Source organism: Centropristis striata, chromosome 22 (genome assembly GCF_030273125.1).
Source record: "Centropristis striata isolate RG_2023a ecotype Rhode Island chromosome 22, C.striata_1.0, whole genome shotgun sequence".
Taxonomy (NCBI): Eukaryota; Metazoa; Chordata; class Actinopteri; order Perciformes; family Serranidae; genus Centropristis; species Centropristis striata.
Genome location: NC_081538.1, coordinates 13,476,925 through 13,504,663, shown reverse-complemented (window position 1 = coordinate 13,504,663; position 27,739 = coordinate 13,476,925). Strand labels below are relative to the sequence as shown.

Below are 27,739 nucleotides of genomic sequence, written 5' to 3'. Positions count from 1 at the left end.
TGCACAGGCTCTAACAAGAAAAAAATTTAAACAGAAAAATATAAAATACAAAACAGGGGCTTCAAGACTGCATATCAACATATCACATTAATTAAGATGTGTTAATTAATTAAGAGATTTATATATACTAGCATACTACTACTACTACTAATAATAATAATAATAATAATAATAATAATAATAGTAATAAAATAATAATAATAATAATAATAATAATAATAATAATACTATGACTGCTACTACTACTAATAATAGTAATGATAATAATAATAATAATAATAATAGTAATAATAATAATGATGATGATGATGATGATACTACTACTACTACTACTATTACTACTACTACTACTACTAATAATAATAATAATAATAATAATAATAATAATAACTAGAAAATTTCCTCTGGGGAAATTCTGAAAGGGCCACAGGGGCTATTGCCGGTGTGTGTACACTATGATGAGAGTCTTCAGAGATTTCAAACAATTAATACTAGTAATGTTATGATATGTTATTATATACAAGGAGCACACCTACAGCAAGCATTCCTTTTCAAGTATTTATTTATACAGCAACCTATGCCCTTTAACCTCAAAATGTGTGTGTGTTTGTTTGTGTGTGTGTGTGTATGTGAAACATGTGTATCTGGAGGAATGTGTGTGTGTGTGTGTGTGTGTGTGTGTGTGTATGTAACTAAAATCACATAAAGTTACCTGTGTGTGTGTGTGTGTGTGTGTGTGTGTGTGTGTGCGTGCATGTATCTGTAACTGTAATCACATCAAAGGATCAAAGGCGTTGGGGTCGACCAATCAGAGCAGAGCGATCAACGGAAATTAACAGCTGTGGAATCTTCTAGCACAGTGACAGCAGCCAGTGGTGGACAGACTGAAATTTCTGGCCTCAAAAAGAAAGCATTTTTGGCAAAACCATAATACCTATCATTGATCCGACTTCACTTTGAGCATCCTGAGTTCTTCCTGCTGCACAGCTACATGTGTTTTTTTGTGAAGAAAAATGAAGAAATAGCTTTGTAAGAGCTATCTGAAAAACTGTTAAATATGCTTTTCTACAGAAATCTTCCTGCGTTTTTAATATGGGAGCCAATGAGGCTGTTGGTGCATGTTGGTGGCGCATCCGTGCGCCCTTCGCCCAAACTATAACTCTGACAGCTTTACCAGAGGATTGTGAGTGAGAAGACAAATTTTCCTACGTTTCTATGTATAAATTATTTCTGTAGAGTGGAATTTGAGGCCTGGAGCGCAGTTTTCAAATTTATTTTTTTACAATTTTTTCTCTCCCTCTACACTCTGGCGATGATGTCACACACTGTGACACGAACATTCCATGCAATACACACCCATTATAATCTCAGAATTTCTTCAAAGTGATCATGGTCACTGAATAGGGAAAGTAATAATGTACCGATCCCGATCAAACGGCACGTTTTGATATGTAATTTGTCCTGCAACTCGAAGCCCCGAGCGCTCAGTGCGATTGTCCCGTGGCCCTAATAATAAAGAAAACAGAGGAACAGCAAATATGCAGTGAAACAAAACTTCCTTGAGCAAAAAATATAATTTATAACATTTTCAATAGGAGGTGGTAGCAATTTAAATCTAGATCAAACCTGAGTGCAGGGGCGAATCTAGGGTCAGAGCTTTAGGGGTGCTGAGCACCCATTGAGCCCCGCTGCCACCACCCACCCTCAATCAACAGTCATTAGAATTGATTAGATTGAACTTTATTGTCACTGAACAAAGTAACAGCTACTTGGACAACAAAATGCAAAATATAGGCTACCTAATTCCAATAAATTAGTATAGGAATATGACTTGTTACCGTTTTGCTCGCCACTGTTCACTTTATATCAATTTATTGTTGTTGTTTTCTCACCTGGTTCTTCCTGCGTGCTCTCCCTTTCCCTTTCTCCTTCTCCATCTTTCTCTCTTTCCCTTGGCACTGACAATCATACACAAATATATTGTAGCAGACCATTTCCTACATTTTTAGTTGTTTTGTGTCTTTTTTTGGTCATTTTGTGTCTTTTTTTAGTTATTTTGTGTCTTTTTTTGTCATTTTGTGTCCTTTTTTGGTCATTTTGTGTCTTTTTTAGTTATTTTGTGTCTTTTTGGGCCATTTTGTGTCCTTTTTAGTTATTTTGTGTCTTTTTTGGTAATTTTGTATTTTTTTTAGTAATTTTGTGGGGGGTTTTTAAGTAATTTAGGTTTTTTCTGTCATTTTGTGTGATTTTTTTTGTTATTTTATGTCTTTTTTCTGTCATTTTGTGTCTTTTTTTAAATAATTTAGGTTTTTTCTGTCATTTTGTGTCTTTTTTGTAATTTTGTGTCCTTTTTAGTTATTTTATGTCTTTTTTGGTCATTTTGTGTCTTTTTTGGTCATTTTGTGTCCCTTTTAGTTATTTTGTGTCTTTTTTTGGTCATTTTGTATCCTTTTTAGTCATTTTGTGTCTCTTTTTAGTCATTTTGTGTCTTTTTTAGTAATTTTGTGTCTTTTTTCTGTCATTTTGTGTCTTTTTTAAGTAATTTAGGTTTTTTTGGTCATTTTGTGTCTTTTTTTAGTACTTTTGTGTCCTTTTTCTGTCATTTTGTGTCTTTTTTTAAGTAATTTAGTTTTTTTTCTGTAATTTTGTGTCCTTTTTTTAGTAATTTTGTGTCTTTTTAGACCCCTGCTCTAAAGTAACAATAAACTTAAACAACAGAGACACAAGTACGCACCTCACAGGTACGCAGTTAATTTGTCACACTGCTCCTTTTGTTTAATAAACGGGGGGTTGCCAAAGTTTACAATGGTAAAAATGTGGGTCCCTCAAGAAAAAGGTTGGGAATCATTGCCATAGAGGACTGGAGTAAGGTCAATCTCCAGACCTGAAGCCAATTAAAAAAATAGCTCAAAATATCATAACAATCGTTTATTTTTTGATAAAAGCAACAAATTTGGCATATGTGTTGATAATTATATTGGGAACAAAACTGGATATTGGGCCATCACAAATTCAGACCCTGGCTCAGACCCCTCATCAGATTGCGAATATGCGATGGCCCAATATCCAGTCTTTTTCTCAATATATTAAGCTATATACGTACCAAATTTGGTGCTTTTATCACAAAATGAACAATAGGTTAGCTATGTAGCGCCACTATAACTTAAATCATTAGCCATGAGGTCTATTGAGAATTAGCCTATGGGGTTTTTGCATTGGATTTTGGATCATGGCAGAAAATAAGCTCTGTGGCAAATATACATTTGTGATGCTTACACATTTTTTTCAGCAGGATAATCTTCACAAATGAACACCACTTTCATTAAGCATGAAGCTTTAATGCAACCGACGAAAGTAAAAAGCCAACATTATGCTACAACAAACTTCACCACAGTTGCATGATTTCAACGTCACAGCAGTTATCCTTTAGACAGTCTCTGACAAGCTAACCAGCTTTTTGGACAAGCTAGAGGAATTGTATATTTACATAATTTATAAGCTACAAGAGTTTGCAAGAGCACTGAAAAACATGACTAGAGGCTGTGAGGTGGACTAGAGAGAGTTGCCATCCCCACAACCACTGTAGTCTCATTTGGCCACTTTATCAACCACCTTTTTAAGGAGACATAAAAACTCCCAAATTCACAAGTGGTGGTTTTTGCTAATGTATTTTATGTCAAAAACAAAACATGAACATCTCTTCAGCTTGTGTTAACCAGGCGGCAATCTCCATGTCTGAGCACGAAGGCAAACCAGGAAGTGCCTTGAGCTGCATTCTACCATTCTTCCAGCAGGGGGTGCTAAGTTTGGCTGCTGCAAAAAATGTGTCCATTCATTTCAGTGCAAAATTTGAAAAGTTCTCACTTGATTTATTACCTCAAAAAAAAAAATTCAGGACAACACTATGGTCTCAATCACTAGTAAAAAATCTTCAAGACAATTTGATGTTAATAGTTCTAAAAATTGCCCCATATAGAAGAAAATAGAAGATAAAGAATCATATGATTTGGGGCGTGACTACCTTTAATTGACAGGTCACTAACAAGGCGAGCCGTCATCAAGAGAGAAGCAGAACAATGCGTATCCACGGCAACGTGTCATTAAAGTATTATGTAGTGTTATATAGATACAAAAGAGGAAGTTTAGCGGTTTGGTCTCATAACTTTGACCCTTTCACTGTATTTTCACTTAATGACAGTTTATTTGAATATTTTGTTCATTAAAAATGTCTTGTTCAGTATTTGGTTGGACTAACAGACACTCCAAGGAGTCGCTGCTCAGTTTTCTGAGGTCAGAAACATACATTTAGTTTTTGTTTTTTGCTAGCCAAAACTAACATCCCAGTTAATGCTCCAGTTAGTGCTAACATGAATTAGCAGCAGCTTCTCTCAGTCAGGTTGAGGTGTAGAGAGGCTGTAGTCAGTGATCAGATCCCTTTCGCTCCTCCACAGTCCAGATATGGTCTGCTTCCCGTATCAGAAACAAGATGGCGACGCAAGATGGTGACAAGTGTAACATTGAACTCGGTGCTTCCAACGGGCCACAAACCAATGGATGACGTCACGGTGACTACGTCCATTATTTATATACAGTCTATGGTGTTAACCATAGACCTTATTTCAGACATCTAACCAAAAACCCATTAAAAGTCCTCATTGAGTTTGAGAGGTTAGACCCCATAGCACTAAAATGCTAACTTACTTTCGGGTTTAAGAACTCCTTCCTGGTGCCCTAAACCTTTTTTTTTTTGCTGATAAATACATTCCTTTATTGCTTTGAATAACATTTTCTCCATTCCCAAAAGTGATTTGTTTTTTTATAGCATTAAATTCCTTCATTCTTAATTCTTCATCACATGAATCTTTCATTTCTTTATTAATAAAATTAATTTTGTCAAAGAAGAAGTCAGTACTTTGCTCAACTTTCCCAATGCGTGTATGTATGAATGACCGTGCTGGTTACACTACTAAGGGTACAAACGTGATGTCTGGTTTCTTGGAAAAAGAAAAAAAACGAGAAAAAAAACGATATTTCAATGTGGCAGCTTCAGTCGCCGGGCAGTCGTCACAGGAAAAGTTATTGTGCTGTAAAAATGGAGTGAAAGGCCAAAGCCTGTGTGGTTGCTGGCCTGTGGGCATGTTCGGCTGTAACAGTCACTCTGCAGGTCAGTCTGAATATGACAACACGAGACCTTCTGCCCAACAACACTGTTCCTGTGTGTGTTTGTGTGAACGTGCAGCAGAGTCACGTGGAGCTCCAGACTCTCGTCATCACTGAAACTTTCTTCAAGGGGAAACATGCATGTGCACCTAGGGCTGCGTGTTACTGTAGCTGTTTAGTTCTTTAATACAGAAAATACTCTTATTTTAAGCTTCCTTTTTACATTCACAAGATACAAGATACCCAATGGTATGTTTAATAAAAAAATTTATTCTCACAATTACCAACAAAAAGCTCAATTCCTGAGATAACAATATAACAACCTCCAGTTAAAGGCCAAAGAGTAATTAGAATAGAATAAGTCTTCCTTGTCATTGCATGGTATATAAAAAAATATGTTAGAACAATGAAATTGAGGCACAGCTCTCCCGTCAGTGGAAAAAAGATAAATATTAACTAAATAACCAACCAAGGCATGCACCCATCAAACAAACAAACAAAAAAGGACACCACACACAAATCACAAAGTAAGGGACTGTAAACAAGACTGACAAACTGCAGACTGAGTCTTGTTTAATTTAACAGGGGATAAGAAGTACAAATCCAGACACAATGTTAGTCCTATGTTTGAAATACGAAGGATGTCAGGATGATGTGATGAGCTTGGGTGTCCCTTACAGCTGTCTGTGGAGAGGCCAGATATGCTCTCTCTCCTGTCGCTCCAATACATTACAAGATTCTTATTGCATAGGGTGGATTCGGGTAATGTGCGACACTTGGTAATGTGGGACACTTAACCATTTATCGGGCGAAGAACTATATTTGGTAACTTCAGCGGATATCAAAACTGGGTCCCCATATCTCTCTGTGAGGTCGTAGAACCACATGGATTTCTTCCAGCTAATCAGTAAAGGCTATGTTACTAGATTAAAGTAGCAAATCTGAGTGAAAAAAGTAGCAGATTTACGAGAAAAAAGTGAAAAAAAAACAAACTCACAGATTCACCACTTTAAATCTCATAAATCTGCGCATTTTTTTCTTGTAGATTTGCCACTTTAATCTTGTAAACCTTTTTTTACCATTAATTTGAGATTTTTTTCTCCCAAATTTGTAACTTTTTTTTACCATTAATTTGAGATTCTTCCTCATACATTTTGTAACTTTTTTACCATTAATTTGAGATTTTTTTCTCATAAATTTTGTAACTTTTTTACTAATAATTTGAGATTTTTTTCTCATAAAATTTGTAACTTTTTTACCGTTCATTTGAGATTTTTTTCTCATAAATTTTATAACTTTTTCACCATTAATTTGAGATTTTTTTTCTCACAAATTTGTAATTTTTTTAACCGTTAATTTGAGATTTTTTTCTCATAAATTTTGTAACTTTTTCACCATTAATTTGAGATTTTGTTCTCACAAATTTGTAATTTTTTTAACCGTTAATTTGAGATTTTTTTCTCACAAATTTGTAACTTTTTTACAAAAAAATCCGTATGTATTTTACACATTCTGGCTGTATGTAATATCCTCTAATATTCTCTAGGGTTGAAATTTGGAATTTGCAAGTATTTCAATGAGGGTTAAGGCTGGTTTATTTCCTACTTAAAGTAAATATAGTCATCAAAACCTTTACTATTGGTCTACCATGGGTGTCATGTGACTGAAATTACATAAAATATTTTTAAATTTAGAAAAATATAACAAAGTCAAAATTTCAGTGTCCCACATTACCTGAATTCACTATACAATACAACAATAACATGCACTGTTCACTATTTTCAATTTGAAAAGCACCACAAGCAAACAACTGTAATTGGAGACCCATGGAGGTTGAGCCACATTCCTGCTGAGTTGGTGAGGGCTTTGGGCATGATGGTGAAGTGTTTTGACTCTGAAGACGAAAAAAAAAACAAGAGAGTGAAACGTCAAGGATAATGTGACATGGCCAAAAATACAGGTTCATTTCCTATTCGAAACCTGGTCAGGCTATGGCAATTAAGTCTGTGGGTTAAGTTTTTACGCTTCAGGCTGAGATAGCCAAGCAAGGTTCCACCGAGATTTGAACTCGGATCACTGGATTCAAAGCCGAGAGAGGTAACCATTACACCATGGAACCCCTATACTTTCAAAACACACTAACTAAAAGGACCCAGCAAAGCCTCGTGCCATTTCCAAAATGGAAATCATCACCCTGTTAAAATAATCGCCTAAGTCATTTTTTCAAGTTTTGCAGTAAACACAAAAAACTTCACCAAAAGTGTAACATATGACATTTATTGATAATTTCACTCATAAAGGATGTAACAAAGGATGGTGTAGAACCTGATAATGTAATAAATTCCCGATAATGTAATAACCCCGATAATGTAATAAAAATCTGCACTTGAGTCCATTGAAAATGTAATAAAACCTGATAATGTAATAACTTCCCAATAATGTAATAAAGTGCATTTCCCAATAATGTAATACACTTTTTTACCAATAATGTAATAAAGTATAACATTAATGGGAGGTTATTACATTATCAGGTTAGCCTTTATTACACAAGTCCTGATAATTTAATAATTCCCCAATATTGTAACCCATTACTTGGGTTCAAGTGGGTGATACTGTGTAGGCAACACTAGCTCAAGAGCTCTAGCGCCAATCTAAAGGTGCTTGGTGTTATACTTTATTACATTATTGGTAAAAAAGTGTATTACATTATTGGGAAATGCACTTTATTACATTATCGGGAAGTTATTACATTATCAGGTTTTATTACATTTTCAATGGACTCAAGTGCAGATTTTTATTACATTATCGGGGTTATTACATTATCAGGAATTTATTACATTATCAGGTTCTACAGATGGCTATTGGCATAGTAATAACACTGTGTGTAAATTATGTAACTTAAGAGAAATAAATGACGTGGCCAATTTTTTTAACATGCCTTTGTGACTTAAGCAAGATATGATAACACTTTATTTTGAAGGTGTCTACATAAGAGTCCCACAAGCCTGTCAGAAACATGACATGACAAGCATCATGAGCATTAATGTTACTTCAAAGTGTCATTAATGTTCATCACACATCCCATGTCATGTTTATGACACGCTCATGTCACTCTTGTGTAGACCGTTAGAGTAAAGTGTTACCAATATTCGTGTCAACAATAAAACAGTGATAAACTAAACTGAGAACTAAACAACCTCCCTCTAGCTCTTCTTTGCTGGGTTCTTATCTGATGCCTATGAATGTGGCATATTGTCAAAGAAGTGATGATGTTAAAGCGGTAAAATCACATGATCTGATCAACTGAGGATGTAGGAGATTTTACCATAGGTGGCCGGCGTCATGAGGAGATGATTTAGGCAAAAAAAAACAATTTTGACAAAAAATGACTGTGATTATTTTAACAGTGTGACAAAATGTAGAGGCTATACTAATAATAGAGTCTTTTGTAATAAGTGTGTCCCCTAAGTGTGTCAGGCCCACCAAAACTGATTCCTTTTGACCCTCAGAGTTCCCTCCAGATGTCTGAGCTCTGAGCCCAGCCACCCTACAGAGGAAACTCATTTCAGACACTTGCATTCACAAACTGAGGCTACATGATGACGGTCTGAACAAAAGACGCAAAAGTGGCGTCGCATCTTCACTTTTTATTCCGCGTTTAGACGAGCGTTTTCAGGAGGAAATCTGCGCGCATACGGTGACGCAAAAGTGTTTGGAATTGGATTGGGTATGCATCACTTAAAGCGATAAGAGCATCTTTGGGCATGCAGAAGTTTTCACTCCACGCATTTTCATCAGCTACTCCTTCCACAAAGTTCTCCACCATCCATTAGATCTCCCAGGTCTTGACAGTGTAGACGGACACGCTACGGCAGAGCGGATTACAGTTTTACACTCTGGAGGCTGGTTTCAGATTTTTGCGTTTTTAAGCCCCAAAAACGGCGTCACTGTCTAAATGAAAGGCACCTCTGATAAAATATTTTGTCTTTTTTACCCGCAAGCGTCCTCGTGTAAACAGGGCTGGATTCTTTCAATCAGTACCCAAGTCAGTCAGTAACCAAGAGGGCGAAATCCACTGTTCTCCAGCAGAAAACAATGGTCTCGCACTTTGAAGGGCTGACTCTCATCCTGATCACTTCGGCTGCAAACCGCCCCAGTGCATTCTGAGATCAGACGAGATCGGGCATGCTCAGGGTGGTATGGCCGTAAGCCTAGTGCATTCTGGAGGTCACGTTCTGTTAAAGCCAACTGAACCACATCATCTGCAAAGAGCAGAGACACCATTCTGAGGTCAACAAACTGAAGACCCATATCCCCCCAGCTGTGCCTGACACTTACTATCCATGAATAGCAGAATTGGTGACAAGGGACAGCCCTGGTGGCAACACTCGCTGAAAATATGTTTGACTTTGTGCCAAGCGTACAGATGCCGCTCTCACTTTGGTTGTCCAAGGACCAGATGGCTTGTAGCAATGACCCTTGCAGACTTCTACAATACCACCCACAGGACTTCCTGGGGTATACAGTTGTAAGCCTTCCCCAAGTCCACATAACTCATGACCCCTTCAGTAGCTTTGCAGGTGTATAGAGCTGGTCCACTGTTCTATGGAGAGGGCAGAATCCACATAGGTTTTCTTGAATCCAATGTTCGATAATCAAAGCTACCTTTCCAGCACACTGGAGTAAAATTTCCCAAGAAGGCAGAGCAGTGTGATACCCAGATAATTGGAGCACACTTTTGAGGATGGGAACCACTACCCCTGTGTGCCACTCTTTAGCTACTGTCTCCGAACTCAGCGAGACACTGTGGTGGTGTATCAGCCAAGGCAGCTTCGCAATGTCCAGGGCCTTCAGCATCTCAGGGTGAATCTCATCTGGACGTGGTGTCTTGCCTCCGGGAAGCTTTTTGACTAGTCTTTAAACTCTGCTTCCTTCACAAAGGATGTGTTGTCTTGAAAGTGCTTTAATGGGCAATATCCCCAGTTTGGGTCAGCAGTTCTTCCTCTGCTGAGAACAGCCTGAGCCAAGACCTGCTTTCATTTCTGGAAACTTCAAACAATTTGCCAGAACATCCTTGAGGCCAACAAAAAAATCCCTCTCCATAGCCCCCCCAGTTTTTGCTGCCAAGTCCAAAAATCCTCTCCCTCCACAAGTGGGTTCTTTAATTGCCGCCAATATGACCACAACTCCTACCAGCCACCTCCACAAAGGAGGGTGCCAACATGGGACGCTAGGTTTCCATGCCTGGAACCTCCCCTAGGGTGCAGCAGAAGATGCAGCTAAGCCTCAAAAAGTACATTTTAGACTGATGAAGTTTAGCCAAAGATTTATTACCTCTACATTTACTATTGGAACAAATAATATTAACAAGCGATCTAACCAGGGCAGGAATTTAGCAATTTGGCCTTAAAAAAATATTTGCCCTGAGGCCACGGTGGCCTTGATGCCCCGCCCCACTGCCCCAGTTAGTTTTGCGGTTTTCTAGTCTGCCTCTTTCCTGTCAACACAGCTTTGACACCTGCGACTTTTGAAAAAAACAGCGTCTTTTGATGACATTCATCATCAGTGGTGGGTTTGATTCGAGCCTGGCATGAACCACTTGGACAGGTTATAATGAGAGTTTGACACGAATCTATCATCGGCAAGGAGGGCAAGGAGACTTCATCAAACGCTCTAATCTGTCCCGCCACAGTCTCATGTGCTGCGCTAACATCACATTTAAAGGTTCATAATATAAAGTTATTTTGCTTTGTGTTCCCGTTGCCTTAGCAGAGTGTCTGTCACCCGTCAGTCAGTCAAACCCCGACCCACCTCTCGGTCCTTCTCCGAGACATGCGCGCATTCAGACACTTACACACGCACTGGTACTATCAACCTGTCCGGGCCTGTCAGAGGTCCAAACGGTCCAAATACACTGTTGCATATGCTGTTCGGTAGCCGCAAGCTAACATTAGCTAACAGTTAAAGTTGTTTTTATCACACTAAACTGTGACTTACTGTTTTGAATAACTTCCTGTCACTAAACGCATGCCGCATGCAAAATAAGAGCGCAGTGTGTTAACAGAATCGACCACAGAATTTACAAGAAGACTGTCAAAATAAGACGGCTTAAACAAAATATACAAGAACCTTTATTCTCCGTTAAAATAATTCTTTAAATATTCAATGATTAAGATCAGTGTATATGATGGAATAGTGGCATTAGAATGTGTGGGCTGGTTGGCTGGTTGCTCCATGTCCTAGTGGAAAACATGTTGACAGCAATTAAAAATGACACGGTAGGATAACAAAGATTCTATAATAGAGTATCTCCTCACTGTGAAAAATGTTATGTGAGGTGTTTGCTCTCATTTAGCTCTCAAAGTGCACATAATAGATGCATTTTACTTGACAAGGAGACGTTTCTTTACCTACTTGACAGTTTCGACTAAGACTCCAATCTTCCTCAGAAGCGTCATTACTAGTCCTTAAATTAAATTCATTATGGATGTGGACTTAAAAGTTTTATTTTATGGCCTTTGTGCCCTCAAAAAATTGACAACACAAAAGGCCAAGTGGCCTTGCCCCTAAAATGACGAAATTCCTGGCCTGGATCTAACACTGGCAATGCAACTAGTATTGTTACTGTCACGCTGTCTATTAATGTCGCTACTGCTACTGGTAATAAGTCATTACTTTATTCTATAAATTACACATTTTTAAAGATAGTTATCATTACATTGGACTCAGACGCTAAAGGCCTAAATTGTTACTCCTACTAATGGATTTTCAACCTTTTTATTTTCAAAATCAATCAAGCACAAACATTGCCCTTAGGAATTATAACTGTTTTCAGTTTCCTGTGTTTATGTTAGTTAACTGATGATACCAATACTTGATGAGATGAGTCAACCGCCTACTACATTTTTACTAGACGTCATTCAAATTGCTTTGACATTCATTTCCTGCTGCCCTATCGTGTCATTGTGAGTTCTGAAATCAGCTGATTCTTCGTAGTAGTGCCTTGAGTGCTCTAAATGACCTTTTGCCTCTTTATCATTTCCCAAGCTGGAGGGCATACAGACATAATGAAAGGTACTGGAGAACCCCAAACAGTGGACCCAGAGTGTCAACGCCAGATGGGCTGGACAGACAGTCCAGTGACGCTTCGTGACGTCCTAGGTTGATGATGTCATCTCTCTTGCAGACTGCCTTAGGTTACTTCATTATCATAGTCTCACTGACTCACACACACACACACACACACACACACACACATTTACACACACTGCGTGACAAGACACCCCCCCCCCCCCCCCCCCCCCCCCCTCTCTCTCTCTCTTTGAAATGAAAGTGTAAAAGGGAAATGGTCAGTGAGGGACCCTCATATGAAGCTGCAGGGGTCTTTGAGTAGAAAAGCTTCTTCACCATCTTCTCTGAGAAAGGAGCTCCTTCGCCCTACAGGATGCCTGGAAACATCAGATCAGGTAGCTTTTACACAAACTAAAGTTTTCATGTCTGCTCTCTGTGCATGTTATCGTTTCATCTCCATTTCTCCATCACTCCATTATGATTCTGTCTCTTCATTTCAATCTGTTTTTGATTATTCAACTAAAAGGTATCTAAACACTGAAACAAATTAAAAGATCTTGAAGTCAGTGGTGGAATGTAACTAAGTAAATTTACTTGTACTTTACTGTTAGAGTTTACTCGTTGATACCACTTTATACTGCTAATACATTGTGATATTGTACTTTTTTCCCACTGCCTTCATATGATAGCTAAAGTTACTAGTTATAGCACTACTCTGCAGATTTTGATTATTAAAGCAAAAATATAATTTAACTTGTAAATTATTATGTTTTATTATTAATCAAGCTATAGAGCAATATATAAGGGGATTAAAATGAGCTCGACCTTTACCAGATGCAACATTAAGTATAATATATTATTAGAATATGTGTCAATTTGTGTAATGAGTACTTGGTACTTGGAGTACTTATTTGATGCCAATGCTTTTGTACTTTTACTTAAGTAAGATTTTGAATTCAAGACTTTTACCAAAGTAAAAGATCTGAGTTCATCTAAGTACATTGACTCAAATACTGTGCTTAAGTAAAAATGTTTAGGTATGTGTACTTTAATGAGTATTTCCACATATTTAACTTTGTACTTTTAATTCAATACATTTGGGGGCAAATGTACTTTTTACCCAACTGCATTATGCATTTTCCTTTTCAGGTCAAGATTTAACATGAAGAAATATGATCAATTTGAAATGATTACGCATTAATTAAACCACATAAAAGTGTAATATGTAGTTAAATTACCTACCTATATATCAGTAAAATGCTGCTTCTAAATGTATTATTCATAATTCATCATTCATCATTATTATAATAAATAATAAATAAATATATGAATAAATAATAATAACAACAACAACAATAATAACAATAATAATAATAATAATCCAACATTATATTTGGAGTATATAAAACAATCTGATTGGGGCCATTCTGCGAAACAAGTACTTTTGATACTTTAAGTACATTTTGATGCTGATACTATTTTTAATGCAGTAGTTAGTAAGTAAGTTTCGAATGCAGGATTTTTACTTGTAGTGGAGTAATTCTGCAGTGTGGTATTAGTACTTTTACTTCAGAGATCTGAATACTTTTTCCACCACTACTTAAGATAAGGATATAGGTTGAGACTTGATTTTTGTTTTTTAGTGAAATGTAATGAAATGCAAAGTTTTGTTTCACTGAGTATCTTCTCTTGCTCTTTCTCCTAGTGTCTTTAGTGTGGATGGTGTTGGTGTGTCTGTTGTTCTGCAACAGACTGAGCAGCGTGGGTGCAGCACCCATCTGTACCAATGGCCAGGCTGGGTGCCATGTCCTCTCCCTGGCGGACCTGTTTGACCGGGTCATCCAACACTCAGCCAGGATGCACAGCATTTCAAATGACCTGCACTCCGAGTTTGTAAGTCTTCTCATGCAATCTGTCTGACAATGCTTTTATCATCATGTTGAATGAAGAAGTTTGATTTTGTGACAGGATTCTTAATTTTATTGGGTTTGCTAAATGTTTTTAATATGGACTATATATAGAATATACATGCATATATATAATTATTATTATTTTTTTTAATTATTATTATTTTATTTTTTTCCATGACTGTATATAAAAGTCATTTATAATTTGACAGTATTTGAGGATGTAGTTTGTGCTGCTGATGAACTATACTGTGTTATACAGACAGAGGGTCTATTATTCAGCCCACCCACATTTATATAATTGAGATTGACAAAATAGTTATTTATTAACTGGCAAATAAGTGTACACACACAAACACATAGATACATGTCAATAGTCAATTGCATTTGAAAGCCATTCAACTATTTCATTCATCACTTACTTACTCCAGCCACAGCTGACATTTAGATGACACCCGACCTCTGACATTTCATTCTTGCATTCATGTTTGTCTTGTCAGGAGCAGTACTTCCTGCCCAGTAAGAATCACATTGGCCGGGTCAGTCGCAACTGTCACACCTCCACCATCCTCACCCCAAATGGCAAGGAGAACGCTCAGAGAATGGCTGTGAGTTAACCTTTAGGATTTCCTGTCCACATCATGTGTACAGTTTGCTTTTCTTTTTCAGCTGTGTTCCTTTACTTTTATTTTGGCACTATCCCTATGCAGTGGCAATAGGGATGACATCTTTCATAGAATATGGGATCCTTTTATGTTATACATTGGTATGAATATTTCAACCATATTAACACGAGGATTTACATTGGACTGGAACATGTGGGCTGCTTAACTCTCATTTATTTTTCTATCTATATCATTTCTGAATCATCTGTCGATATGTATTTTTCTCTGTGTCTGTGAGCCGAGTTGTAGTGTAGTATAGCCCGGTGTGGGTTTTTTATTTTATTTTATTTTATTTATATATATATATATATATATATATATATATATATATATATATATATATATAATTGTATTTGTTTGATTGTTCGACGATTTTTAAGCATTTTTAACACCTTTATTTTAGCTTATTTAAAAACGTAATTTAAGTATATTTGGAAGACACAAAAACATTGATTGAAACATTGATTGAAACAATGAGTCCCACCATAACAGTTATTTTTGTACGACAATGACATTTCTCATTTTTGTGCACAATTACTTTTTTATTTTGAAAGTGCTGTACAGTGAGAATGATCTTTTTTTTTTTATTTACACAAGCTTTTTATTGCACAATTAAACCATTGTACAATGTACACATTCTGGGTTCCTTTTGTGTACAATGAGATATTGTTTGAACAAAAATTAGGTAAGAATTGTTCTGTGGTTCATCGTAATAAATTGATCATTTTATTATTAATTTGACACAGGGGCCACAGCAGGGGCCAAGGGCTTCTTCACAGGGGCAGTGGCCCCTGTAGGCCCCTGTGTAGAACGGCCACTGTCCCTAACCTCCAGACTACAAACCCTATCCTAACTTCACACACTACTGTCATGATCTAATGTATGCAACATGGTCTCACAGGAATCCATGAAACTGACACGGATTTCGCTACAATGCAAGTTAATGACATGTCATATCCCGTGGCTATTCCAACATACAAAGTGATTATGTACATTCACTGAGTGAATATTTAGAAAATAAAACATATATTTCTCGCTAGAAATGTGATCAAAATCCATTTTTATGCAGAAACTAATGCTACCTATACACCAGAAGACTTTGAAAAGATTTGGAAAGACTCCTCACACCTGCTCACATCTAAAGACAAGTGTTTAGAGTTTTTAGTCCCAGCCTAGTCTCACACTGAGATTCTACAAAGACTGTGAATCTCGCAGGGTCACTATTCACAAGACTACAACTAGATTTTCTTTAGTATTTTTTACCTACCATGCACTGTTTGTGTGTGCAGTGGTTTGTGTTGGGAAAAAAAAAAGAAAAGAAGAGAAGACGCCACAAAATGCCCCTCACAAAGCTGAAAAGGGGTTTCTGTTTTTCTGACATGAAAAGTTGACTGTTTTACAGTAAAAATAGACAAGAAGAATAGATAAGGAAGAATAAAGGAAAGGAAAATTTAGAAAATAATTCATGATATACATTTATGTCCTATTTAATTATAATTTGTTTAATAAGAATAATTATACTTATCAGCTTTATCAACTTTCATTTAGTTGATCACACATGAATCATCAATTATTTATTACTTATTTATGTATACATTTATTTGACATTTTCATATACATTTTAACTGGGTCTCCTTACTGTTCTCTTTACTAAGAAACAGCGCCCCCCAAATCCCGCTTGTGGCCGTAAAGATAGTGCATCTCGATATTTGTATTTAGGACTGAGCTTATCAACATTATTGTGATGTAACTTTTTCCTGTTGAAGTGGTTTTACTGGCTGGTCTGGAACCGCTTCTCTATTGGTTGCTGATTGTGTTCCGTCACTGCGACTTGCGATAATATCAAACGTGTTTGATATGATTGAAACTAAAGACTAGGAAAAGACTGATATGAAACAGCGTAGATTACTACCTTACACTTAACGATGGAGATGACGGGAGCGCGCTGTGACTCCAGTAAGACTCCTAGATTTACTAAAGACTTTCAGTTTTTAGTCTGGGACTGGGAAAATCGTTTGGTGTAAGCCCAGCATAAGTCAAAATATTGATTTTTTCACTAAAAATGAGAGAACTGTCCGCCATGTTTTTTGTTCTGACCGCCGGGACCTTGAAAGTCACGTGACTTGGAACAAACCAATAGGAAAAAATATCCATGGAATAGCCACCGGATATGACTGTCATTAACTTGCATTGTAGCGAAATCCGCGTCAGTTTCACGGAAATTTGAGTGATTCCGTGGCTATTCCACGGATTTTAAGTTAAGCGAATCCGTGGCTATTTCACGGATTCCTGTGAGACCAGGTTCAATGTATGGCTTGAGTCTGAAGTGACATTTACCTGTATTATGGATTGACCTGCAGAGAGAGGAGCTGACGGAGGTGATTCTGAAGCTCCTGGTGGCGTGGAGGGATCCTCTATGGCATTTCCATCAGAGCATGGCTCACCAGCACGACTTCAACAACTTCAGCTCCAATAAAGCTCTTGAGATGAGTGACATGGTGCACGAGCTCCGCAAAGGTGTAGAGAAAGTGGCTGAGAAGGTACGACATGTCTTATACCAAAGTGAAAAGACATAAGATGAGGTTTCCTTTAGCTATCACTTGCTTTCCATGCAGAGTTCATTCCAAAAGTCTCTGAGTAATATGTGAGGTAGATGCTTGGAGCTGCTGTGTAATGTAGCTTCCAGGGATGAATTTCTTCTTTTTCAGCTTGTATAATCTTAGTAACACAGATGACAAAGCCTTTGCGTCACACAACAAATCCTAACTGCGCTGGTCACCCTCAGATGACCTATTGTTCAGATTCTGCACAAAACATTTAGCCACAATCTAGCAAGAAAGAGAGCATACTTTGGGCACACTGCCTGCAGCACATTCTGTCTCTCTATCTTAGTACTGAGAGTTACACACTAATGACATCAGACGTTTAAACTGTTCAACATGTCTTAAAATAGATATTATATCCCTCATATAATAGGAATTATATGAACTTAATGCATGCTCTGCTGGCATAGTGGCTTCTTTATATGACTGCTTTGCTGTGCTGTTTCCCCAACAGAGTGCTACATACACTTTTTGTATATGCTATATATTTATGATGCATTTTTTGTAAGCAAAGGCCATGTATTACAATTTCCTTCTACCTACTCTGACAGTTTTTTTTTCAACAATATATTTGTTGAGTTTTGTTTTACAAAATTGACACATAGGTCACAAGAAAAATATAAAACAAGCAAACATACAAGAAGATGGTGAGAACAAGAACAAGAACAAGTGTCTTTGAGGATCCATTCAAAAAACAGTAGACGAGTATAGAGCAAATGAACATAAGTACAAATATGCAGAGGGTAAAATTATTCTGCTCCAGGTTGGTTTATTAAATGAGCCAGATTATTGTTCCTAATATAATGTATACAACGTCCCCATACTCTTTGAAACAGCTCTTGTTTATTCTTAAGCGTGTATGTAATTTTTTCCAGGGGCAAACATAAAGATAATTCCTTAAACCACTGTGAGATGCTGGTTTACCAATGTTTTTACATGTTAAAGCAATCACTCGTTTTGCCTGTAAAAAACACAAATTAAGAAAAACTTGTTCATGGTCATTTATGTCATGCCCCTCTGGGTATAGACCAAGTAACCTACTCTGACAGTTTGTTGGTTATAGTGTATATTTACCCTAAACTCTGTTTGGAATTGTAATGAGTGCAATAAGCAATGAAGGAAAAATTCAAGGTATCTCATCAATAGGCTGTGTCCTCAAACTGTGGAAGCCCATTTCTGCCAATAAAAGAAAAAATAAGATGAATACTTATTTTGAAAAAGATCATTATAATGTAAGTCACTGTAATGAAAAACATTTCAGTTACAATCTCAAAACAATGAGAAGCTCTCTCAAAAATGATGACTTAGTATCTCAAAATAAAGACTTAGTACATCACAATAATCACTTAGTTTACCAAAATAAAGTCTTAGTACATCACAATAAACCCTTAGTTTACCAAAATAAAGTCTTAGTACATCACAATAATCACTTAGTTTACCAAAATAAAAACTTAGTACATCACAATAATCAATTAGTTTACCAAAATAAAAACTTAGTACATCACAATAATCACTTAGGTTACCAAAATAAAGTCTTAGTACATCACAATAATCACTTTATTTACCAAAATAAAGACTAAGTACATCACAATAATCACTTAGTTTACCAAAATAAAAACTTAGTACATCACAATAAGACTTAGTTGACCAAAATAAAGTCTTAGTACATCACAATAATCACTAAATAACAGATGCACCACTGAGTGGAAGTACCTATTCATCTTAAGGATTTGTGTTTGCTCAGAAACAGTATAGCTTTGTCTTGTTCCAATACATGTGTGTGTGTCTCCAGATGCAGATGTTGGGGATAATAAGTAACACTGTCAACAGCCTGGCTTCTCCTGAGGCTTCGTTGCCATCAGACAGTGCTGAGTGGCGCCTGATGAAAGACTCTGACCTTCTCTACTGTTTTCGCCGAGACTCCAACAAGGTCCAGAACTACCTGAAGATCCTCAAGTGTCGCATTGTTCCAGAGCATGGATGCTAAAGGCCACAAAAACATAGAGACTGCATTTGACTTCCAGAAATATCAACTCACTGGAATGGAAATGTTTCAATTGGAAACTACAAGGATAAAGTTGTAGGTATGGGATGTTTACTGATACGCACAAATATTCGCTATAGCATGACTGAAGTTCTGCTGGAACCCCAAAGACTGCCCACTTCCTGCTTCATGCCTGATATTATTTAGAGCATGGACAAATATGAGTTGAGTATGGACAGGATGAGTGTAATGCATGTTATGATAGACTCCTGTATGTCATGTTTCAATATAATAGCATATAAAATATTTCAAGAAACATAGATGCAATGTTATTTTTGTCATTTCAACAGAGATACTTGGAAAGAGAAGACTCCCTGTTACACTGCTCTTTTTAACCTGAGGCCATCATCAGGGCACAAGATGCTCTTTTGATGGACTAAAGTTCACAGAGGGAAGGAAAAGTTTACATATTTTTTAGGACCGTACTCACTTTTGTACATTTAAAGAGTTTGCTTACAATGTAGTGGCTTAGAGAAACAACCAAGCCACTAACAACTCTTTCAATGTACATATATGTGAATGTGAGCACTGCGTTAAGATATACTGGTTTGCAATAACAATGAAAATATGGAGTCTTCTTCTCTCCTTTTGCACTTCCTATGAGGATTTGACATGTACAGAAACATCGATTTCTTGACTCAAAGACAAGATACTCGAAATGAGTTTTAAAAAAATAAAGTAAATGGTTCATAAGCAGTTAATTGTCTTGTGAGATATTTGTTGTTTGTGTGTGTGTCTGTGCATATTACCACCACCTTAGCTGCAGCTATAGGAAGAGTTGATGGAAATGAGCACATTCTGCTTAATGTCCAATCAGAAACCTCCAGTCTGCAAGTAAGCCCAATGCCAAAGTGTCTTCGTTTTTTTAAAACATGTTTTGAACAACAAGAAATGAACATTGATCACAGATATTTAACCAAAATCATTTTTCTTATTTTCTTTCCCCCCCTCCCACCCATCCCCATCATGCTGTCAATACGAAAAAAATAAATTAAATAGTGAAAATAAACTTGTGAGTGAGAAGCATACCTCAAATGTTATACGAAAAACACAGGCATGAAAATATATACAAGATTAAAATAATACTGTAATACAAAATAAATAAAGATAAATTAAAATAAATGAAATAAAAATGAAAAACAAATTTAAAAAAATTCAGGATGACAATAGATTATAAAGTTTTTCGCCATGTGTGACTTATATTTAGAGTTTCATGAGTTTTTGGGTATGTTCAGGCAGTGAGAAATGCGATCATTTGGGAATAATAATAATAATAAAAACTAGAAAATTTCCTCTGGGGAAATTCTGAAAGTGCCACGGGGGCTACTGCCGGTGTGTGTACACTATGATGAGATTCTTCAGAGATTTCAAACAATTAATACTAGTAATGTTATGATACTATATAATATACAAGGAGCACACCTACAACAAGCATTCCTTTTCTAGTATTTATTTATACAGCAACCTATGCCCTTTAACCTCAAAATGTGTGTGTGTGTGTGAGTGTGTGTAACGAAGATCGCATAAAGTTACCTATGTGTGTGTGTGTGTGTGTGTGTGTGTGTGTGTGTGTGTGTGTGTGTGTGTGTGTGTGTGTGTAATGTTAGAATAATTTGAATATTATACTTGTTGAAAATGAAATGTTACTGTCTTCCTCTCTTTTTCCTCTTTGTGATTTTTCTCCCAACAGTCATCACAGGTCACTATGCATGCGTAATTCACTAAACCTTGATAATGTCTATCTCTATGCATTTATATTAAGTCAGACAATATGATTTGATACATTGATTGTGTTTGTGTGTTAATATTGATGTAGAAAACTATGATTACTTTAATTACATATATTCCATTTGCTTAAACTAATTAAGATTCTATAATCACAAAAAATAGTATTGTCTGTCTTATATTTTTTAACCTTTAAAAGAACATGTAGATATTGAAGAATAGTTGGCTCTTGTTATATTTCTGTAGGGCATAATAAGGCAGTATGTTCGTCATAACAAGTTTGTAAGCAGGCCACAAGGACTTGTCCTGGGTAGCAGTGATTGTTTTGCCAGGTGGCCTGATGTGTGACGGTATGAAAGAAGACTGGCGAATCAGCAGAGGGGGAAGGCGGGACTTCCTGGAGGAAATCGACCAGCAAGTTTTGTAAACAATTGTAAGAGTATTTTAATGGGTTCCAGGGAGGGAGTCGTGGTTCAGACTTCACGAACTGAAACACGTCTGTTTGTATTCAGGGACATGAGTTAATTTTGAACCCGGAGATCTCTGTAAAGTGCACATTTTTTGACATATTGTAATAAAACTTTTTTTTTTTAGCATCTTTTAAATACATGACTTAATGCAAATCAATCATACTAAACATCATCTTTTTTTTTTAAACCAACCATTGCACACACTTCCATCCAAGGAGAGGTTACATCTTGATGGTAACTTTTTAGAATAACAAAACTTTTGTGAGATTTGTAATTGTTGTTTCTGGGGAGGGGGCGGAGAGGGTAAGTCTAAACATTGCATGCAAGAGACCAACACCGGCGTCTCAGGAGAAAGCTATCTGTATACACAACTATCAATCTACTTGGTTGCTTCAAAGTTTTACGATAGTTTTGCAATTCCTGACCCAGAGAGAAGCACATCAAACAAACAAAAAAAGCAATGGTAGATTTTCAAGGCCTTTCAATGACATTAACATTATTTTCAATGACATTCATTTTGCAATTAACATTAGTTTTATCTTCTAAACGATAACTATAATGACATTCAAATGTAGATTACCACAAACACAATAATAAACTTCATCTCATCACTCCGTCTCATTGGATAAAATAAAAAATTATTAACAGTCCTGAAATGATGGGTTGAACATCCTTAATAAGCCCACATTAATAATATATTAATTTCAGGTGAAATATTTATTTTTTACTTTAAATTCTAATCTCATTTAAAGAAATTGATACGATATAGTATTTTTCATGTGAAATTATGTAAAAACAAAGAGAAAAGAAAAGATGTCTAGAAGTCTAAAACTAAAAAGTGGTCTTCCTTGTCTCGCCTGGTCTCAGTAGCAGTCACAGGTTCGCATGGTCTCAGTGGCAGTCGCCGGTTCGCATGGTCTCAGTTGCAGAGTTACTGGTTCACATGGTCTCAGCGGTAGAGTTACTGGTTCACATGGTCTCAGCGGCAGAGTTACTGGTTCACATGGTCTCAGCGGCAGAGTTACTGGTTCACATGGTCTCAGCGGCAGAGTTACCGGTTCACATGGTCTCATCGACAGAGTCGCCGGTTCACATGGTCTCTCAGCGACATAGTCGCCGGTTCGCATGGTCTCGGTGGCAGTCGCCGGTTCGCATGGTCTCAGTAGCAGTCGCAGGTTTGCATGGTCTCAGTTGCAGAGTTACTGATTCACATGGTCTCAGCGGTAGAGTTACTGGTTCACATGGTCTCAGCGGCAGAGTTACTGGTTACCATGGTCTCAGCGGCAGAGTTACCGGTTCACATGGTCTCAGCGACAGAGTCACTGGTTCACATGGTCTCTCAGCGACATAGTCGCCGGTTCACATGGTCTCTCAGCGACATAGTCGCCGGTTCGCATGGTCTCAGTAGCAGTCGCAGGTTCGCATGGTCTCAGTTGCAGAGTTACTGGTTCACATGGTCTCAGCGGCAGAGTTACTGGTTCACATGGTCTCAGCGGCAGAGTTACTGGTTCACATGGTCTCAGCGGCAGAGTTACTGGTTCACATGGTCTCAGCGGCAGAGTTACTGGTTCACATGGTCTCATCGGCAGAGTTACTGGTTCACATGGTCTCAGCGGCAGAGTTACTGGTTCACATGGTCTCAGCGACAGAGTCACCGGTTCACATGGTCTCTCAGCGACATAGTCGCCGGTTCGCATGGTCTCGGTGGCAGTCGCCGGTTTGCATGGTCTCAGTAGCAGTCGCCGGTTCGCATGGTCTCAGTGGCAGTCGCCGGTTCGCATGGTCTCAGTTGCAGAGTTACTGGTTCACATGGTCTCAGCGGCAGAGTTACTGGTTACCATGGTATCAGCGGCAGAGTTACTGGTTCACATGGTCTCAGCGGCAGAGTTACTGGTTCACATGGTCTCAGCGACAGAGTCACCGGTTCACATGGTCTCTCAGCGACATAGTCGCCGGTTCACATGGTCTCGGTGGCAGTCGCTGGTTCGCATGGTCTCAGTAGCAGTCGCAGGTTTGCATGGTCTCAGTGGCAGTCGCCGGTTCGCATGATCTCACTTGCAGAGTTACTGGTTCACATGGTCTCAGCGGCAGAGTTACTGGTTCACATGGTCTCAGCGGCAGAGTTACTGGTTCACATGGTCTCAGCGGCAGAGTTACTGGTTCACATGGTCTCAGCGGCAGAGTTACTGGTTCACATGGTCTCTCAGCGACATAGTCGCCGGTTCGCATGGTCTCGGTGGCAGTCGCCGGTTCGCATGGTCTCAGTAGCAGTCGCAGGTTCGCATGGTCTCAGTGGCAGTCGCCGGTTTGCATGGTCTCAGTTGCAGAGTTACTGGTTCACATGGTCTCAGCGGTAGAGTTACTGGTTCACATGGTCTCAGCGGCAGAGTTACTGGTTCACATGGTCTCAGCGGCAGAGTTACTGGTTCACATGGTCTCAGCGACAGAGTCACCGGTTCACATGGTCTCTCAGCGACATAGTCGCCGGTTCACATGGTCTCGGTGGCAGTCGCCGGTTTGCATGGTCTCAGTAGCAGTCGCAGGTTCAGTCCTTACTTTTTACTTGTTTTGTTCCTGTGTCTTATAGAAAGGGTCCTTGGGTGTCTTGAGAGCCACTGTATAAACATAAGTTATTATTTTTATTATTATAAAGCAGTGTATGTTTTAGGGCATGGCTACCTTGTAAATGACCAGTCACTAGGTGGCAACCAATATGTATCCATAGAACTGATTTATATATATAGATTTAAACAGGCATGTTTTCGGGTGTTATCGATGCTTTTCTCTTAGAACTTTGACCCTTTCAGTTTTGTTTTCATGTTTTACAGCAAGTACATTTTGTTTGAGGGCTGTTTTTCCACAAGCCAAAATTAGCAATGCAATCAAGCTAGCTAGCTAGCACTTAGCATGCAACTTAGTATTTGCTATGCTAACAGAATATGGTCCTGCTGGACAGGTTACTACCTTCTTGTCCAAATATGGTCACTTCTGGCTCCAAAAACCAAGATGGCGACAGCTAAAATGCCAGGCTTTAAAATGGTAGAGCACTAAGTGACGAGTGATTTCTCAGTGGTTACTGTACACTTCTTTTATACAGTCTATGATTATTATATGATTGCACAGAATTCCAGCATATAGGTTTGATTATGTTTATTGAATGAAAAAAAATAAGGTGAATAAGGTTCACATGGTCTCAGCGGCAGAGTTACCGGTTCACATGGTCTCATCGACAGAGTCGAAGGTTCACATGGTCTCTCAGCGACATAGTCGCCGGTTCGCATGGTCTCGGTGGCAGTCGCCGGTTCGCATGGTCTCAGTAGCAGTCGCAGGTTCGCATGGTCTCAGTGGCAGTCGCTGGTTTGCATGGTCTCAGTTGCAGAGTTACTGATTCACATGGTCTCAGCGGTAGAGTTACTGGTTCACATGGTCTCAGCGGCAGAGTTACTGGTTACCATGGTCTCAGCGGCAGAGTTACCGGTTCACATGGTCTCAGCGACAGAGTCGCTGGTTCACATGGTCTCTCAGCGACATAGTTGCCGGTTCGCATGGTCTCTCAGCGACATAGTCGCCGGTTCGCATGGTCTCAGTAGCAGTCGCAGGTTCGCATGGTCTCAGTTGCAGAGTTACTGGTTCACATGGTCTCAGCGGCAGAGTTACTGGTTCACATGGTCTCAGCGGCAGAGTTACTGGTTCACATGGTCTCAGCGGCAGAGTTACTGGTTCACATGGTCTCAGCGGCAGAGTTACTGGTTCACATGGTCTCAGCGGCAGAGTTACTGGTTCACATGGTCTCAGCGGCAGAGTTACTGGTTCACATGGTCTCAGCGGCAGAGTTACTGGTTCACATGGTCTCATCGGCAGAGTTACTGGTTCACATGGTCTCAGCGGCAGAGTTACTGGTTCACATGGTCTCAGCGACAGAGTCACCGGTTCACATGGTCTCTCAGCGACATAGTCGCCGGTTCGCATGGTCTCGGTGGCAGTCGCCGGTTTGCATGGTCTCAGTAGCAGTCGCCGGTTCGCATGGTCTCAGTGGCAGTCGCCGGTTCGCATGGTCTCAGTTGCAGAGTTACTGGTTCACATGGTCTCAGCGGCAGAGTTACCGGTTACCATGGTATCAGCGGCAGAGTTACTGGTTCACATGGTCTCAGCGGCAGAGTTACTGGTTCACATGGTCTCAGCGACAGAGTCACCGGTTCACATGGTCTCTCAGCGACATAGTCGCCGGTTCACATGGTCTCGGTGGCAGTCGCTGGTTCGCATGGTCTCAGTGGCAGTCGCCGGTTCGCATGATCTCACTTGCAGAGTTACTGGTTCACATGGTCTCAGCGGCAGAGTTACTGGTTCACATGGTCTCAGCGGCAGAGTTACTGGTTCACATGGTCTCAGCGGCAGAGTTACTGGTTCACATGGTCTCAGCGGCAGAGTTACTGGTTCACATGGTCTCAACGACAGAGTCACCGGTTCACATGGTCTCTCAGCGACATAGTCGCCGGTTCACATGGTCTCGGTGGCAGTCGCTGGTTCGCATGGTCTCAGTAGCAGTCGCAGGTTTGCATGGTCTCAGTGGCAGTCGCCGGTTCGCATGATCTCACTTGCAGAGTTACTGGTTCACATGGTCTCAGCGGCAGAGTCACCGGTTCACATGGTCTCTCAGCGACATAGTCGCCGGTTCACATGGTCTCGGTGGCAGTCGCTGGTTCGCATGGTCTCAGTAGCAGTCGCAGGTTTGCATGGTCTCAGTGGCAGTCGCCGGTTCGCATGATCTCACTTGCAGAGTTACTGGTTACCATGGTCTCAGCGGCAGAGTTACCGGTTCACATGGTCTCAGCGACAGAGTCACTGGTTCACATGGTCTCTCAGCGACATAGTCGCCGGTTCACATGGTCTCTCAGCGACATAGTCGCCGGTTCGCATGGTCTCAGTAGCAGTCGCCGGTTCGCATGGTCTCGGTGGCAGTCGCCGGTTTGCATGGTCTCAGTAGCAGTCGCCGGTTCGCATGGTCTCAGTGGCAGTCGCCGGTTCGCATGGTCTCAGTTGCAGAGTTACTGGTTCACATGGTCTCAGCGGCAGAGTTACTGGTTACCATGGTATCAGCGGCAGAGTTACTGGTTCACATGGTCTCAGCGGCAGAGTTACTGGTTCACATGGTCTCAGCGACAGAGTCACCGGTTCACATGGTCTCTCAGCGACATAGTCGCCGGTTCACATGGTCTCGGTGGCAGTCGCTGGTTCGCATGGTCTCAGTGGCAGTCGCCGGTTCGCATGATCTCACTTGCAGAGTTACTGGTTCACATGGTCTCAGCGGCAGAGTTACTGGTTCACATGGTCTCAGCGGCAGAGTTACTGGTTCACATGGTCTCAGCGGCAGAGTTACTGGTTCACATGGTCTCAGCGGCAGAGTTACTGGTTCACATGGTCTCTCAGCGACATAGTCGCCGGTTCGCATGGTCTCGGTGGCAGTCGCCGGTTCGCATGGTCTCAGTAGCAGTCGCAGGTTCGCATGGTCTCAGTGACAGTCGCCGGTTTGCATGGTCTCAGTTGCAGAGTTACTGGTTCACATGGTCTCAGCGGTAGAGTTACTGGTTCACATGGTCTCAGCGGCAGAGTTACTGGTTCACATGGTCTCAGCGGCAGAGTTACTGGTTCACATGGTCTCAACGACAGAGTCACCGGTTCACATGGTCTCTCAGCGACATAGTCGCCGGTTCACATGGTCTCGGTGGCAGTCGCCGGTTTGCATGGTCTCAGTAGCAGTCGCAGGTTCAGTCCTTACTTTTTACTTGTTTTGTTCCTGTGTCTTATAGAAAGGGTCCTTGGGTGTCTTGAGAGCCACTGTATAAACATAAGTTATTATTTTTATTATTATAAAGCAGTGTATGTTTTAGGGCATGGCTACCTTGTAAATGACCAGTCACTAGGTGGCAACCAATATGTATCCATAGAACTGATTTATATATATAGATTTAAACAGGCATGTTTTCGGGTGTTATCGATGCTTTTCTCTTAGAACTTTGACCCTTTCAGTTTTGTTTTCATGTTTTACAGCAAGTACATTTTGTTTGAGGGCTGTTTTTCCACAAGCCAAAATTAG

At 39.4% G+C, this 27,739-nt stretch overlaps 1 protein-coding gene and 1 long non-coding RNA gene across 3 annotated transcripts in view; both read left to right on the top strand.

Moving 5' to 3' along the window:
* Positions 1-7,657: 7,657 nt before the first annotated feature.
* The window catches only part of LOC131960908 (uncharacterized), a 116,553-nt gene continuing 96,471 nt past the window's right edge, over positions 7,658-27,739 (top strand). Inside the window, exon 1 of the long non-coding RNA XR_009389788.1 lies at positions 7,658-7,691. This is a non-coding gene — a long non-coding RNA (uncharacterized LOC131960908). The remainder of the gene's footprint in view (positions 7,692-27,739) is intronic.
* prl2 (prolactin 2) lies at positions 8,255-19,742 on the top strand. 2 transcript variants are annotated; one of them, XM_059326170.1, is made up of 5 exons: positions 8,255-8,267; positions 13,937-14,124; positions 14,639-14,746; positions 17,164-17,343; positions 19,199-19,742. In XM_059326170.1, the coding sequence occupies exons 1-5, from the start codon at positions 8,255-8,257 to the stop codon at positions 19,391-19,393; spliced, it is 684 nt and encodes a 227-aa protein (XP_059182153.1). In that variant the 3' UTR covers positions 19,394-19,742. The 2 variants fall into 2 exon arrangements, with proteins under 2 accessions (XP_059182153.1, XP_059182152.1); XM_059326169.1 differs by lacking the exon at positions 8,255-8,267 and adding an exon at positions 12,605-12,626.